The 16,305-nt window shown below is 44.2% G+C and overlaps 2 protein-coding genes across 3 annotated transcripts in view; both read right to left on the reverse strand.

Moving 5' to 3' along the window:
* Positions 1–16,305, reverse strand: part of LOC142466734 (uncharacterized) — a 455,555-nt gene that overhangs the window by 48,008 nt on the left and 391,242 nt on the right. The gene's annotated exons all lie outside the window — the stretch shown is intronic.
* LOC142466733 (uncharacterized) overlaps positions 9,526–16,305 on the reverse strand; it is an 18,953-nt gene continuing 12,173 nt past the window's right edge. For both annotated transcript variants that reach the window (XM_075572083.1, XM_075572082.1), the window contains one exon: positions 9,526–11,689. In XM_075572083.1, the coding sequence (XP_075428198.1) occupies positions 10,092–11,582 (1,491 nt within the window). In that variant the 5' untranslated portion in view covers positions 11,583–11,689 and the 3' untranslated portion in view covers positions 9,526–10,091. The remainder of the gene's footprint in view (positions 11,690–16,305) is intronic.

The raw sequence follows: 16,305 nt of genomic DNA on the forward strand, positions 1-16,305 counted from the left end.
AATTCAGCGTTGTTGCTGCAATTACTTTTCAACCTCAAGAACTGGCCTACTGGTATACCATGTACCAGTGCCTTGGGATGATGGCTTGTCGCCTGGAGTAAGCTATTTGTAGCCGTGGGTTTTCTGTAGATAGTAGTATTCAAATCACCCATGACTGCTCTTGATATTTTAATATCCAGAAAACAGATACTTTGATGATCAACTTCCATAGTCAGTTTTAAGTTAAATGAGTTTGTTTTCAAGATGTTAATGAATACTCTGAGCTTATCCAAAGGGCCACACCATAGCAGGAACAAATCTCGTCCAAAGCTCGATGTGACTACTAAATTCCTCCAGGTCTTCTGAGAATACAACTTCCGACTCCCACCATCCCAGATACAGGTTGGCATATGAGGGTCAGAATGTAGGGAAGCAAGGAGCACAGCTGAAGTAGAAATCTGCAGGGAGAGTCCTGTAGAAAAAATGAATAAGGGGCACAACTCCGTGCTAAAACTGAGGGTGGTTTATTGGATAATTGCACAGGGACAGAAACACAGCCCACACACCTAATTCATTTTTTCTACAGGACTCTCCCTGCAGATTTCTACTTCAGCTGTGCTCCTTGCTTCCCTACATTCTGAATTTCCCTGATCAGGATTGCACGCAGTGGAACTTCGTCTGGATGGATTTCGTATTCCCATACACTCAATGGAAAGGTAATGGGCAGTAGCCCTCATTCTATGTTACCTTGGTCCCTATTTAGGGAAGTGTATATGGTAAGGGGGGTAAGCAGGGTAAACCATATCTGCGGTAGTCGCGCTGACTGACCGCTAGGTCCCATGTTCATGTCCCCCCTTAACCTAGTATTATATAATTGCTGGAATTATTTATGGAAGTTCCTATCTACCTATATGCTGTAATACAGTTTGTGAGTCTATACACTTGTATGAGCGTCAATCTCTACGTTTATACATATTGGCATATGAGGGTGCACATTTTGTCCCCATTGCCGTACCCTGTATCTGGTGGTAGTACTTGTTGTCAAATAGGAAGTAGTTGTTGGTAAGTACGAACTCAAGAAGGCTTAGAGTGAATTTACTGTGGGTGGCATGCCACTGTCCTCTTGTAGATACTAAATGTGACAATGCCGCTAGACCTGACTTATGTTGTATGCTGGTATATAGGCCCTCTACATCAAGGCTCACCAGGAGAGTGTCTTCCTTAATAAATATTCCCTCGATTTTATTAAGAATATCCTTGGTGTCCTTGATGTACGAGGGCAGAGTAGCCACAAAGGGCCGCAAAATCTGATCAATGTAGGAACTGGCTCGTTCAGTGAGACTACCAATGCCAGACACTATCGGTCTGCCTGGGGGGGGGGGGGGATCTGTTCTTATGAACCTTGGGGAGGCTATAAAAGGTTGCCACTCTTGTTTGTTTTATTGTAGAGAAACTCAAATTCCTGTTTGGAGATAACTTTTGTTGCAAGGCCCTTATTGAGAATATCCAGTAGTGTTTTGCTATAGGAAATTAGGACACAGGTCCAAATAGCAGTGCTCAGTAGTGTTTTGCTATACTTTAAAGTCGGATCACTGTCTATAACTTCATAGCAAGTTCGGTCTGACAGCAGCCTTAAATTCTCGGTCTTGTAGTCCTCCCTATTCATGATAACTAAATTCCCCCCCTTGTCTGATGGTTTAATAACAATTTTGTTGTTTCTCTCAAGTTCTATAAGTGCCGCCTTCTCCTGGGGGCTGAGGTTGTTCACCTGTTTAGTTTTAGGGAGGTCTTCAATGTCCCTAGTCACGAGGTCCACAAACACTTCTATATGGTTAAAGATGTCTCCAAAGGGGATACATTTGGATTTGGGTCTAAGATCTGTGTACGGGCCCTCACCTTGTGTTTTATCTGAATCCTCAAGAAGGGCTTGGAGTAGATTCTCATTAGCTACATCTAGAGGGTTCACACCGTCTGATAGCATTCTATCCTCCCTCCGTTTGAAGAATTTATGTAGTTTTAACTTTCGAGCGAATAAATTAATGTCCTTGACCCACTCGAAAGTATCCATATTTGTTGTGGGGGAGAATGAGAGACCTGTCGCCAGAACACTCACATGATAATCAGTAAGTGTAAAAGTTGACAAATTCAAAATTCTAGATTTGTCTGAGTCCACTAGTATTTTGGTTGGTCCACTCCCTTCTTCCCTCTGTATGATGTGTTACCTCGACTCCTTAGGACCCAGACCTTTTCCCCTCCTTGTCTTCTTCCTCTACCTCTGGACCCCAGTGGTATCCTGTTGGGATCTAAAAAAGGAGGAGGGGGAGGGGCTGAGTGTGTGAGTGAAAGATCCTCTTGGCCCTGGATAGGTATTTCTTCTTCACTGTCAGATTTTCCCCACTCTGTAGATCAGCGGTGCGCAAACTGTGGGGCGCGCAAGATTATGTAGGGGGGCGCGGGCTGCTTGCAGGGAAACCTGGGGACGGGCAGAGCTGTGCATGGGCGGCCAGAAGCTCCGTACTGCTGCTTCTATGTGTCTGTGTCTTGCAGAGGGGGGGGGGGGCTTCTCTCTGCACACAGACAGCCCCTCCTTCTCTTCCTGTCTGCTTCCCGCACCAGTTTTCAGCAGCATGGGGGGGTTGGGGGATCGGAGCATGTCTCCCCCCCAGGAGAAAGTGTGTGTGTGTGTGTATTTGAGTGTGTGTGTGGGGGGGGATTGAGTTTGTGTGTGTGTGGGGGGATTGTGTGTGTGTGTGGGGGGGGGGATTGTGTGTGTGTGGGGGGGATTGTGTGTCTGGGGGGGATTGTGTGTGTGTGGGGGGATTGAGTTTGTGTGTGTGTGGGGGGGGATTGTGTGTGTGGGGGGGGATTGAGTGTGTGTGTGGGGGGGGGGGGGATTGTGTGTGTGGGGGGGGGATTGTGTGTGTGTGTGGCGGATTGTGTGTGTTTGGGGGGGGGTTGAGTGTGTGTGTGTGGGGGGGGGGATTGTGTGTATGTGGGGATTGAGTGTGTGTGTGGGGGGTTGTGTGTGTATGGGGGGATTGAGTGTGTGTTTGTGGGGGGCGATTGTGTGTGAGTGTGTGTGTGGGGGATTGAGTGTGTGGGGATTGAGTGTGTGTGTGCATGTGTGTGTGGGGGGGGGGATTGAGTGTGTGTGGGGATTGAGTGTGTGTGGGGATTGAGTGTGTGTGGGGGGGGATTGAGTGTGTGTGTTTGGGGGGGGATTGTGTGTGTGTGGGGGGATTGAGTGTGTGAGGGGGGGGGGATTGAGTGTGTGTGGGGGGGGGATTGAGTGTGTGTGGTGATTGATTGAGTGTGTGTGGTGTGTGTGTGTGTGTGTGTGTGTGTGTGTGTGTGTGTGTGTGTGTGTGTGTGTGTGTGTGTGTGTGTGTGTGTGTGTGTGTGTGTGTGTGTGTGTGTGTGGTGATTGATTGAGTGTATGTGGTGAGTGTGTGTATGTGGTGATTGATTGATTGAGTGTGTGTTGTAATGCAGTGGTGCGCATGTGCATGAAATGCCCAGGAGGCTGCTACTACATAGGTGAGACGGGGCAGGGGCTAAACAAGAGAATGAACCTGCATCGCTACAGCATCACACGCGGAACATGAGACGGTCCGGTCGGCGAACATTTCTCTGACTCTGGCCATAAGATGAACGATCTGAGGGTTGCCATACTCAAAGGTAATCTTAAAACACCGAAAGAGAGACGGCTGCATGAATACAAATTTATGCAACTGTTCGGGTCACTTAGGGATGGCCTAAACAGAGATCGAAATTTTATGAGTCATTACTGACACAAGTGAACTCTCTTCCCATGAGCGCTAAAGGCCATGTCTGTACATACTGTGCTATATGTATGCACACACAGCTGTCTCTTACACATACTAATACTCCTCGTTTTTCCATCCCTATACACCAATAGAGACCACATAGTATCTACACACACTTTTAGTTATGCTACAATCTCTTACATTTCCACACCTTTTGCAAAGCACTGTATACACTGTGGGCTCTCCATTCATTTATATTCACACAGATACACACACACACATCACTAACTTTCAGGAACCATTTAACACCTCTAGCCATAAATCACATCCACACACGGGGGAGGGACAAGCACAGATAACATTCCAAGAGACACTGTTTTTAAGTATACCCTTTGCTTGCTTCATTCATTGTAACATCGCCGGAAGAAGAGATCAGTGTATCTCGAAAGCTCGCACAAATAAAAGCATTTTGTTAGCCACAGAACGGTATCATCTATTTATTTTTTGATTATTGAAGCTCAGCTAACACGGTACTGATACCTCTACATATATATATATATATATATATATATATATATATATATATATATATATATATATATATCAAACTAGTAGGTAGGCGCACACTCTATAAACTGAGTTAAATATAACACTAAAATAGTGTAATAAACCCAGATGAAGGTATTAATAACTAAGCTAAAGAAGTGGACAATTGATAAAGAATATAAAAAGGGAGTGTGTAATTTGTGTATTAAAAATAATGTGTGACTGTAAAAGAAATGTGGATAATTCACAATAATAGATAGCTATAAATACACAAAAATACAATATAAACAATATAAGTCCATAGAACAAAGTCCAAAATATGTTTGTGATTGATCAGATGCTGTGACTTTGCTGCAGCCTCTCAAAGGATACACCACATCCAAACACCATCTAAGAAAAAAAGAAAAGAGAGAGGCGCATGCCACATTGCGTAATTCTGTCAGTTTAACCTTGAACGATGAAGACAATCTTTAAAAAACACACTCACAAGTGGGGCTAGAATTAAAGCATAGAGAGTCAATTCAACTCAGAGAGATGATACTCATCTGCAGCTGACGCCTCCGCCAAGATCTTCTTTGGACATCAGCCAGATCTTCCTTGAAGCAGCAAAACCTTCTGTATTGCTAAATCACAAGCACTCAGCTAGACAGTTGCCAAAGGTAAAATAGCAGCGGTATGCTTCTGAGTGATAGTCCCGTTTACCACAGTGTGTATAGCAATGGAGCTTGTGTCTCGATACACTAAGTTCACGTGGTATGTATGGGGTGGGACGGGGGGGTGTGACGTCATACTTCGTGATGCGCCGTCCCTATGCGTTTCATCACATACATAACTTCGTCAGGGGATTCTGCGCAGTGTGAGTGAAAGTCTTATATAGCCCCTCTACTCACAATAAAATGCTGCTATTGGTTGAAACATAACATATTGAATTAAACATTATATTAAGAAGTCAACATAGTGTAACATATACATGACCATAGAACAGAAACCAAAATACTAAGTGAACAGACATTCCCATTAGCAAATCGGACCGGGCTCAGAAGAACCACCCTAAAAAGAGCCTGCTAGTGGCCACCTCCGATAATGTAATTCTACCTACCAATAACGATAAACCCTATTTTTTATATATATATATATAAAATATATATATTTTATATATATATATATATATATATATATATATATATTTATATGTAATATTGATATAATAGAGGCTGTAACTCAACCTATGAAAATGCCCCAGATAAACTGTTAATGAGTAAATAAGAAGATAACAATTTACAGTACATATTGAAACACAAATTATAAATATAACATGTGATAAATTAATATTAAATTTAATGAACAAAGACCCCGCTTATATATACCACCAAAGGATATAAAAAATCAATATAATCAGTATTTATGCTATAATTCAAATAATATAAAAAGCATAGGGAAATTGATCATATAAATCTAAAAAATAAAACTGAACGAAGAGAGCTCTAGAGGAAGAAAAGTTATTGTGGTGCTGGTATCGATTCATTCATTAAATCCAGCATGAGCCAGCGTACCCATCATATATATCCAGTAAGACTCCCTTCTGCATAGGGTTTTGAATCTGTCCCCTCCAAGTATGGATGCTGGGACATTGTCAATTCCCATGAATGTAAGGAGACTCGGATCTCTATTGTGATACAATGTAAAATGTCTGGATACGCTGTGCACATTTAAGCCTCTAACCACATTTCTCCTATGTTCAAAATACCTTACATTGAGATGACGAATAGTCCTCCCAATGTACTGCATCCCACATGGACAGCTCAGCATGTACACAACATATTGGGTTTGGCGTTCAATATGCTCTTTAACTCCATAGTTGCTCCCATTTGAATTTGGCTGAAAGGATTGCTGAACACACAACTGTCTGCACATGATGCATCTAGACCTCATACACTTAAAATTACTGTGGCATTGGGTTGCTACTAGTTTATGTTTAGATTTTAATTTACTTGGAGCAACCAGATTCTTTACACTCAGTGCTTTCTTAAAGACCACAGGTGCTCTGAGGGGCAGCTCTTTCCTTAGATGCGCATCACAATGCAACATTTTCCAGTGTGTGTTCAAAATCCTTATAATTTGTGTTGAAGACGTATTAAATTTGGTCACAAATTTAGGGTAACAAGATTAGGACTGGCCTACTCCCAAAGAAGACCCTCTGTGTACCTTGGTGTTTTTGTTATGATATTTTACACGAGATTCACTTATTAATGCCGTTCTTTCCAGTGCTTTTGCCTGAGAAAGTGATTCCTCAATGATAGGCTCCCTGTATCCTTTGGCCAGGAACCTGTCATTGAGGACTCTTGCCTGTATGTCAAAGTCCCCCTCAACTGAACAATTTCTCCCAAGTCGACAACATTGGCTGTAAGGTATATTATGAAGCCATTTGGAGTGTCAGCTGTTTGCATGTAAGTAACCATTGGCTGTAACCTTCTTGAAGTGTACCTTAGTTTGTATGTTTAAATCACCATCAATGAATAGTGAGAGGTCTAAAAAGACCATTTCATGACTATGAATGTGGCGAGTAAACCTTAAACCCTGTGGATTGGGTTCAAGGTTTGTAAGGATAGCCTCAAGGTCTTTTTCAATTCTGTCCCAAATAATAATAATGTCGTCGATGAAACGGCCATAGTACACGAGGCCCGCCCCCAGCTCTTGGTTTTCCCAGATGTTAGTGAGCTCCCAATATCCCATAAAGAGATTAGCGTAGTTGGGGGCAAACCTCGTCCCCGTGGCCATTCCACAGACTTGCAGATAATAGATTTCATTAAATAAAAAATAATTATGGGACAGAATTAATCGGATGCAGGACAATAGAAATTCTTGCTGATACACTGCACTTTAAGGCCATATTCATTATTAAACTGTAACTTGAATTTATTTTGGTAAACAGCCGAAAAAACAAAAACTGGTATCAATGTCCAATTATTTCTGGACCTAACTGTATATGTATATATATATATGTACATACATATATATATATACACATACATACATATATACAGTTCGGTGGAAAATAGTAATAATTAAATAAAAAATGACCAATGTGAATACTTAATTAATAATAGTGAATATTAAAATAAACTATATATTACAACAAACCATAATGTGACCAGTGATAAAGGATAAGTCCAAAGTAATGTTCCACTTGATGAAAAAATCCAGAGAGGTGAAAGTCCCAAAGAAGATCCAGGGAATGTAATACAGCTTCAGATATAAGTGGTATAGCCAACCACTAGGAGTCTAAAAAAAAAAAAAACAGACAGAAGCGCAAGCTCCATAGCATGTAACTGTTTAAACAATTGAGTACATTTATTAAAATCCGCAGCCAAAGGAAATGCACTTACAGGATTAAAAAAAGCAACCATATGTGGTAGAGAAATCTCTGTGTGAAGATATCAACGGGGGTGGGGAAGTCCAAGATAGGCAGGGTGCACCTGATCAGCTCGTAGCAACAACCAACTCCTGTCACGAGCTGGCGCCAAATCGCTATGCCTGTCAGTGCCTTCGCGTTCTCTGATCCTGCATAGATCAGATGCCAGCACTTGGAAATTCAGCTGACTGGATCACTAGGACGCCCAGAACTCCACGTGCACGCACCCATACGTGATGACGTTACCTGCCCTACATGTTTCGTCACGAAGTCGCGCAAACATGACAAGCAAGAGAAACTGGCTATCATAATATTATAAATATAAACCTATTTGGTAAAATTTCCAACAATAACAAGTATTGTAAAATGACACAATTTTAAGACCTCAAAAAAGTGCTCATGTGAAAAAAGACATAAAAATGCCACAAAAATATACAGGCATACCCCGCATTAACGTACGCAATGGGACCGGAGCATGTATGTAAAGTGAAAATGTACTTAAAGTGAAGCACTACTTTTTCCCCACTTATCGATGCATGTACTGTACTGCAATCATCATACACGTGCATAACTGATGTAAATAATGCATGTGTAACAGGCTCTATAGCCTCCCCGCTTGTGCACAGCTTCGGTACAGGTAGGGAGCCAGTATTGCTGTTCAGGACGTGCTGACAGGCGCATGCGCGAGCTGCTGTTTGCCTATTGAGTGAAATGTACTTACTCGCGAGTGTACTTAAAGTGAGTGTCCTTAAAGCGGGGTATGCCTGTATATGAACATAAAATTAAACTTATAATATAATGAAAAGAAAATGTCCAAATGGTATAAATAAAATCCAAAAATGTGACCCGTAATGGTCAACAAAAACTGTGTATACGGATACTGGCAGCTTTTTTCTTGGGCACAACAACCTCCCTTGACATCACCTAAAAGAAAAAGAGAAGAAACAGCGCCTGATCCTTGTGTGATAAAGTATAAAAAAAAGGTAATAAAATTTGGACAAGACAATTCAAAACTCACAAAAACCTGAGTGTTACAGGCATTGTATGAGTGCAACTCATGCTCCAAAACGGCTCTGGTCTGCTGCTGCTGGGCTGATACCGGTCTGGGGTGTCATCACTCCTCTTCCTTGCTTTTGGTGTTATACACTGGAGTGTCCTCCTTGGTTTGGTGTTACACCTTGGAGTGTCCTCCGGCAAACCCCCACCCCGTAAATTAGGTTCCTTGCCCTAATACTCGGAGACGGACTGCAGCTTCACTTCAACAGCTTGTTATGGAGTGGCACTCAGCTACTTACAATAATGACACGTGACCCTACGCGTTTCATCAGACTGTGCTGATTTAATCAGGGGATCGTGACATACAGTATATAAAGGCGGCTGCATTAATGTCTCTCACTGGGGATGTTAGTCTGTGTTTCTTTCCTCCACCTCAGTGTTCACAGGACATTCTAGGGCCTCGACTCACCCCACCAGTGGCAACTTTGCCACTAAGGTAAGTGTCTAAACCCGCTACCCTGAAACTCCTATATCCTAAGCCCCCTCTTACCGTAAACCCCCCACACATTAAGTCCTTACCCTAAAACCCCCTACCCTTGCCTTAACATCCCCTTCGCTAAGCTTATTCTAAAACCCCTTGCCTCAAACCCTTAGCCTCAAACCCCTACCCAGAACCCTTAAATTAACCGCATACCCGAAACAGTAATAAAACTTACATTAGAAGCGGCTGGTGGCGCAGGATCCGTCTGCGTCCTAATGCCGGCAGCCAATTGGCCGATTCACAGCTAAGTGAGACTAGAGACCGCTTCAGCATAATGGGAAATGCGCATTTTATTAGAACCAACAGCATTGAAATATAAAACATTGTAAGAACATTTTTCTCTAAATAAAACTACAATAAGAATTATACAAACAACCTGCATTTAAAAAGTTATAACTTTTTTATCCTTTTAAAATGCTGGTTTTATGCACAATAAACTGAAGTTACTTTTTATTGTGATTTAGCGTAACACAGATACACGTGTGCACTTATATGTGAGCGTCTTAATCACTTGTTATCCTTAATCATGCCTGGCTTTAGAGATAACTATACAAGGATTATGAGCTGCACACCACTATCAAACAATGCATTCAATATTACCGGTGCAGCTGGTTCAAGGGTACCTGTCCTGGTATTCCTGATCTGTAGATAAGGGAGATCCAACGCACTACGATTTGTACAAAAGAAAATGTATTGTGCCACACAACGTTTCGACCGTGAGGTCTTTATCAAGTGACAGGCATATGTCTTATGCCTATCACTTGATAAAGACCTCACGGTCGAAACATTATGTGGCACAATAAATTTTCTTTTGTACAAATCCGTAGTTCGTTTGATCTTCCTTATGGCTTTAGAGATAGGCCTCTCCCCCGTGTGTTCTCTGGTGTCTGATCAGGCTGAATACGTCACTAAATCCCTTCCCACATTCCCCACAAACATGTGGTCTCTCCCCTGTGTGTGTCCTCTTGTGTATGTTCAGGTGGGATAACTGACTAAATCCCTTCCCACATTCCCCACATACATGCGGTCTCTCCCCTGTGTGTGTCCTCTTGTGTGTGTTCAGGTGGGATAACTGACGAAATCCCTTCCCACATTCCCCACATAAATGCGGTCTCTCACCTGTGTGTGTCCTCTTGTGTGTGTTCAGGCTGGATAAGTCCCTAAATCCCTTCCCACATTCCCCACATACATGTGATCTCTCCCCTGTGTGTTTCTTCTTGTGTCTGATTAGGCTGGATAAGTCACTAAACCCCTTCCCACATTCCCCACATACATGCGGTCTCTCCCCTGTGTGTGTCCTCTGGTGTCTGATCAGATGGCATAACTGACTAAATCCCTTCCCACATTCAACACAAACATGCGGTCTCTCCCCTGTGTGTCCCATCTTGTGTATGCCCAGGCTGGATGGCACAATAAATCCCTTCCCACATTCCCCACATACATGTGGTCTCTCCCCTTTGTGTGTCCTCTCGTGTGTGTTCAGGCTGGATAACTGACTAAATCCCTTCCCACATTCCCCACATACATGTGGTTTCTCCCCTGTGTGTGTCCTCTGGTGTCTGATCAGGCTGATTACATCACTAAATCCCTTCCCACATTCCCCACATACATGCGGTCTCTCCCCTGTGTGTGTCCTCTTGTGTCTGATCAGGCTGGATAAATGACTAAATCCCTTCCCGCATTCCCCACATACATGCGGTCTCTCCCCTGTGTGTGTCCTCTTGTGTGTGTTCAGGTGGCATAACAGACTAAATCCCTTCCCACATTCCCCACATACATGTGGTCTCTCCCCTGTGTGTGTCCTCTTGTGTCTGATCAGGTTGAATACGTCACTAAATCCATTCCCACATTCCCCACATACATGCAGTCTCTGCCCTGTGTGTGTCCTCTGGTGTCTGATCATGTGGGATAACATACTAAATCCCTCCCCACATTCCCCACATACATGCGGTCTCTCCCCTGTGTGTTTCCTCTGGTGTCTGATCAGGTGGGATAACTGACTAAATCCCTTCCCACATTCCCCACATACATGCGGTCTCTCCCCTGTGTGTGTACTCTGGTGTCTGATCAGGTGGGATATCTTACTAAATCTCTTCCCACATTCCCCACATACATGCGGTCTCTGCCCTGTGTGTGTCGTCTTCTGTTGGTTCTGGTCCGATAACCAAGTAAGACTCTTCCCACTTTCTCCAAGATCGTTTCCTGTGGCAGCAGCTAATATATATCTTTTGGAATGAGAAGCAGTTACATTGTTTATTAATTGCCTTGACTGGTGGAAAGATGCATTTTCTGACATATTTATTGGAATGTTGCAAGATTGTTCTGTCCTCATCTTTTCCATATTCTCATTTGGGTGTTTGAACTTCAGATGTTTGAGGAGGTAATCCTGACTGCTAAAAGCAACCTTGCAGTGTTGGCATGAGTGGATTATTGGAGCTGGTCTTTGTACTAGAAGAGATAAAAAAGTCACTGTTATACAAACTGTCTTACAAAAGGTCATGCAGGAGACGCAAGTTGGCATATCACAAAATGTTCAGGATGAAAGTAAACTGTAGATCTACATTGTAAAAATGAAGGGTTTAGCACAACATGTGCAGCATTAGGGCCGGGAGAGTAGATGTAGTGGATCATACATTTAAAGTGGATCATAATATTTAAAGATTTAAAAGGAAATCTCACTAGTTGCAAAAAAACAATTAAAGTGGCAGAAATCTTTTCAATTCCTTTGATTGATAGATAGTAAGTCGATAGTTTCAGTTGTGAAGGTATAATTTAAAAATGATTCCCTGACGAAGTATATTCTTATACGAAACGCGTAGGAAGTAAGAGGGCGTGTTCCAACCTATTACCTATTGAGGTGTACCCCGAGTACCAGCATTGACTTTGTTCAGGACTTTCCTTTGGCTTTACCGCTAAAGACGCGACGCGAGTACCTGGACGGCGCCATTTGATGACGTCACAAGCACACGTGAGGCGAGCCGGAACCGGCAAGGGGAATATTCCTCTCTACAGCAGCGGCGGTCGTGTCCTCACTACACAGTGAGAACTCCAATCGGAGGGGGGAGAGCATCCATTTTGCCCTCACAAACGGAGGAGAGAGACCTGATCCTGTTATTGAGCTGTCACGGCGTGTTCCAGAGTCGCAGTCTGCCGAGTGGTAACATGTCTCTAACATGTCATGCTGTTTATTATCATTTTTGATGTACGTGCAATACTTACCTTAAAGCTATAAACACTTTTTAATTTTACTACACCATGAGGTTTTTGCGCTGTTTTTCTTTTTGTCTTTGCACCAATTAAAGTGGCACAAATCTTTTCAATTCCTTTGATTGATAGATAGTAAGTCGATAGTTTCAGTTGTGAAGGTATAATTTAAAAATGTTTGTACAATGAATAGAATACATGTTTCATTAGAAGTTCACATATCAGTCACCGGGTGTTCCCGATACCGCACCATGTACCAGGTCTCTAATAGTTGTAAGATAACCCAACTTTCTGCTAAATCTCCATTGTTAAATCAGGAACCAAATGCACAATTATTGTATTTTAACATATATACATATTCAATGGTGTTGGGGACAATGCGAACACAAAAACGATGCAAAATCATGGAATGTGATTCCCTCCCTTTAAGGTGACATCCCAGCACCCAAAAAAGGGCATTCATCACATGGTACATCCACTAACTCCCTTCATTACCTTAGCAGTAAACAACTGAGGCGGTTTATTAACGTACTTTAATATTGTTGATGTAGTTATTACTGGGTTACCATTTATCGCCAATGTGGATATCTGGGCACCCCATTGAGAGGGCCTAGTTATCCACAGTGATAATCAATGGTTTTATGTGTAAAATGTATGTTTTAAACGTGTATATATTTTTTGTTAATGTTTAAAACCACATTTGTATAATACGGATATTGGGCATTAGTCTAGAAGGGGAGCGGTGTTAGGGTATGTGGGTGATGACGGTAGATGCCACGGGGAGGGTGGTTGTGGTGGTGAGAGGGTTTAACTCCTTAATTAACTTAGTGACTAGAATGGCAATGCTTTACTCGCCAATAACGGGGTCAACAGGGTTAGCTAATGTTTTATTTTAATAAAGTATTAACCCATTTGGTGCCTTTGTTATACCTAGGTAACAACAAGCATGATTTGGGTTAATGTTATTTTGATCATATTTTTCTGTAATAATAGACATTACAGATGCCTATGATAGAAATATTAACCCAATGCAGTTGTAACGCGTAGCTCACCACAAACGAGGCGCAACCGCGGGGCTGAGGTAGGGAATGATATAGAACGCCAACCCATAACCGCGAAGGCGCATCTAGAGTGAAGGATAGTCTTGCAGGCTGGGTCAGGATTATCGAGGACGAGATAATGTGATACTTGCTGGGTCTAGGAGTAGAGAGCAGCGGATCGTTGGGGTACGTAGCCGGTGTCTGGATTAGAGAGAGCAGGATCGTCGTAATGCCAAAGCCAGGGTCAGCGCAGGAGAGAGCAGGATCAACGTATTCCAAAGCCAGGATCAGTGCAGGAGAGATCAGGATGGCCGTTCGTAAGCCGGGTCAGTGGTGGAGAAGTACGGAGTTCAAGGTCCAAAGCAGGGTCAGGTAACAGAGGTTCAAGGCAGGCAAGACAAGGTTCCGAATTGCAGCGAGATGCAGCGTCACAAACCAAGGTTATGCTCGGCAAAGACTGGAAGTTCAGACAGGGTATATAAAGAACCGCCCACCAATGGGAGGCATCCTGGAAGCAACAAGTCACCCACTGATAGGCTGCTGGGTTGCGCAGGTGCGCCCTATTGTGCAGCCCGATTAGGAGTGGGGGCGGGATCCTTTGTAGATGCGCGTGCACCGCGTGTCACCGGCGTACTCGACGGACGACCCGATCGCGCGCCACGGCACCCGCGTCAGTACGGGGGCGGAGACTGGACGTGGGGCCCGAGGGAGGACGGGAGTCCCGCGAGTGATTGACGCGCCGCATACCGCTGTCGTCAGGATGGGGGCGGGACCAGCAGGGAACCAGCGTACCGCCCACGCGCCTCCATCGTCGGACCGGGACCGCGGACCAGGAACCGTAACCTGGGGAACCGACCACGGAACATCTGCACGCATCCCCGTACGAGTACCGCCGCTGTAATGCCTTCTCCTAGTGTCTCCAGAACCAGGAGGAAAGGTAAGGGTTAAGGGGTCTGAACCGCCAGGATGGCGGATCCTCACAGCGGTATGTAACACATTATTAATAGTCACGGTAATTCCCACATCGCGAGATTCGCCCAAATATCGCACCCAGCAAATTATTACCACAATCTTGATATATACCACCTTAAAATTGCAGTAATAACACCCGTTAGTTTATTATTTCCCTGGGTATGATATTATCTCCACTTTAACAGAATTTGATGTATCTGAGTGTGTTGTTTATGCCTGCGGGACAAACCAAGAACTAACTATGCTTTACTAGCCACTAAGGTGGCAAAGGGGGGTAGGTAGTGTAATGTAATGTTTATATTATCCCCTTTGTGGTCAACTAGTCATGAAAACTGGAAGAGGGAGTGGCTCAGTGAGTAAAGACACTGACTGGCACTGAGAGTTTGAAGCAGGGGAGCCTGGTTCAATTCCTGGTGTCGGCTCCTTGTGACCTTGGGCAAGTCACTTTATCTCCCTGTGCCTCAGGCACCAACAAATAGATTGTAAGCTCCATGGGGCAGGGACCTGTGCCTGCAAAATGTCTCTGTAAAGCGCTGCGTAAAACTAGCAGCGCTATGGGGGCGTGGCCAGGATGCCGACGGAGATGGTTTAGTGAGAGAGGAGCTTCTCAGACCCCTGCATAGAACCAGTGCAATAGACACATTTCCCCCCCAAATTCCACTCCCCCAAAAACTCTCCCCTTAACCTACAATACGTGGAGCAATAACGGGCAGACCGAAGGCCCAACAGACCCAGGGCGTCACGAAAAATTTCGCCCCCTCGCCGCGGAGCACAGAGGCAACCGCAAGGAGCCAAGATGGCACCGGCACGAGCAACGCACGCGGCGCCAAAAGCACAGCGACAGATCGGGATCGATCAGACGAGCCCTTGCCCCCTGAAACCGGGATCACGAGGGAATACATGCAAGAGCTCATAGCCTCAATGCTGGATAAGCTCCATGCATCACTCCAAGCAGACCTGAGAACCGCAGTCACGGAGCTTAAACAAGAAATCACAGGCCTCACAGAGCGGACATCAGCCCTGGAGAACCAAATGGCAGACGCCCAGGAAGCGGCAGATACAGAGATTTACCGGCTGGGGGCAGAGATAAACAGTCTCCGTGACAGCCTGGAAGACCACTAGAACCGCGACCGGCGGCAAAATATAAGAATACGCGGCATACCGGAATCAGTGCCCCCAGGCCAAATAAAAACTTATCTACTCGATTTCTTTGTCTCAATCTGTGGAGATCTGGACCACAAAGATTTAGAAATGGACAGAGCACACCGTGCGTTGGGACCCCGGTCCGATGATCCTAACAGGACGCGGGATGTTATTGTCCGCCTACACATATACTCCATAAAGGAGAAAATAATGGAGGCCTGCAGAGCCAAAGAACCCATTACATTTAAGGATGACCACTTACAAATCTTTAATGACCTGTCAAAAGTCACAGTCAATCGTGGCAAGGAGTTGAGGCCCCTAACCCTCCTACTACGTGACAACGAAGTAAAGTACAAGTGGGGGTTCCCATTCAAACTCCTTGTCCAGAGAAATGGCAAGTTCCTGACCATTAGACACCCTGAGGACATGGAGCAATTTGCCCGGGCGCTGGGCCTCAACCCGCCCTCTATCTGGAAATCTGACCCCGCCAGGTCACAAGGAACTGACACAGTGGAGCCATCGATCAGAGCCTCAGAACGACTGGCGGGCCAGAGACAGCAAAGGAAATAAATAAAAATGCTGTCCCACATGTTTCTGGAGCTGTACCCCACACCCAGTTGAAGTTGGAACCCTCAAGTTAAAGAACAGCCCCATCGATTACAGGGACGGCGCAGGAGAAGCAAAGGAAACACACCTGACTGAAGC

Source organism: Ascaphus truei, chromosome 15 (genome assembly GCF_040206685.1).
Source record: "Ascaphus truei isolate aAscTru1 chromosome 15, aAscTru1.hap1, whole genome shotgun sequence".
Lineage (NCBI taxonomy): Eukaryota > Metazoa > Chordata > Amphibia > Anura > Ascaphidae > Ascaphus > Ascaphus truei.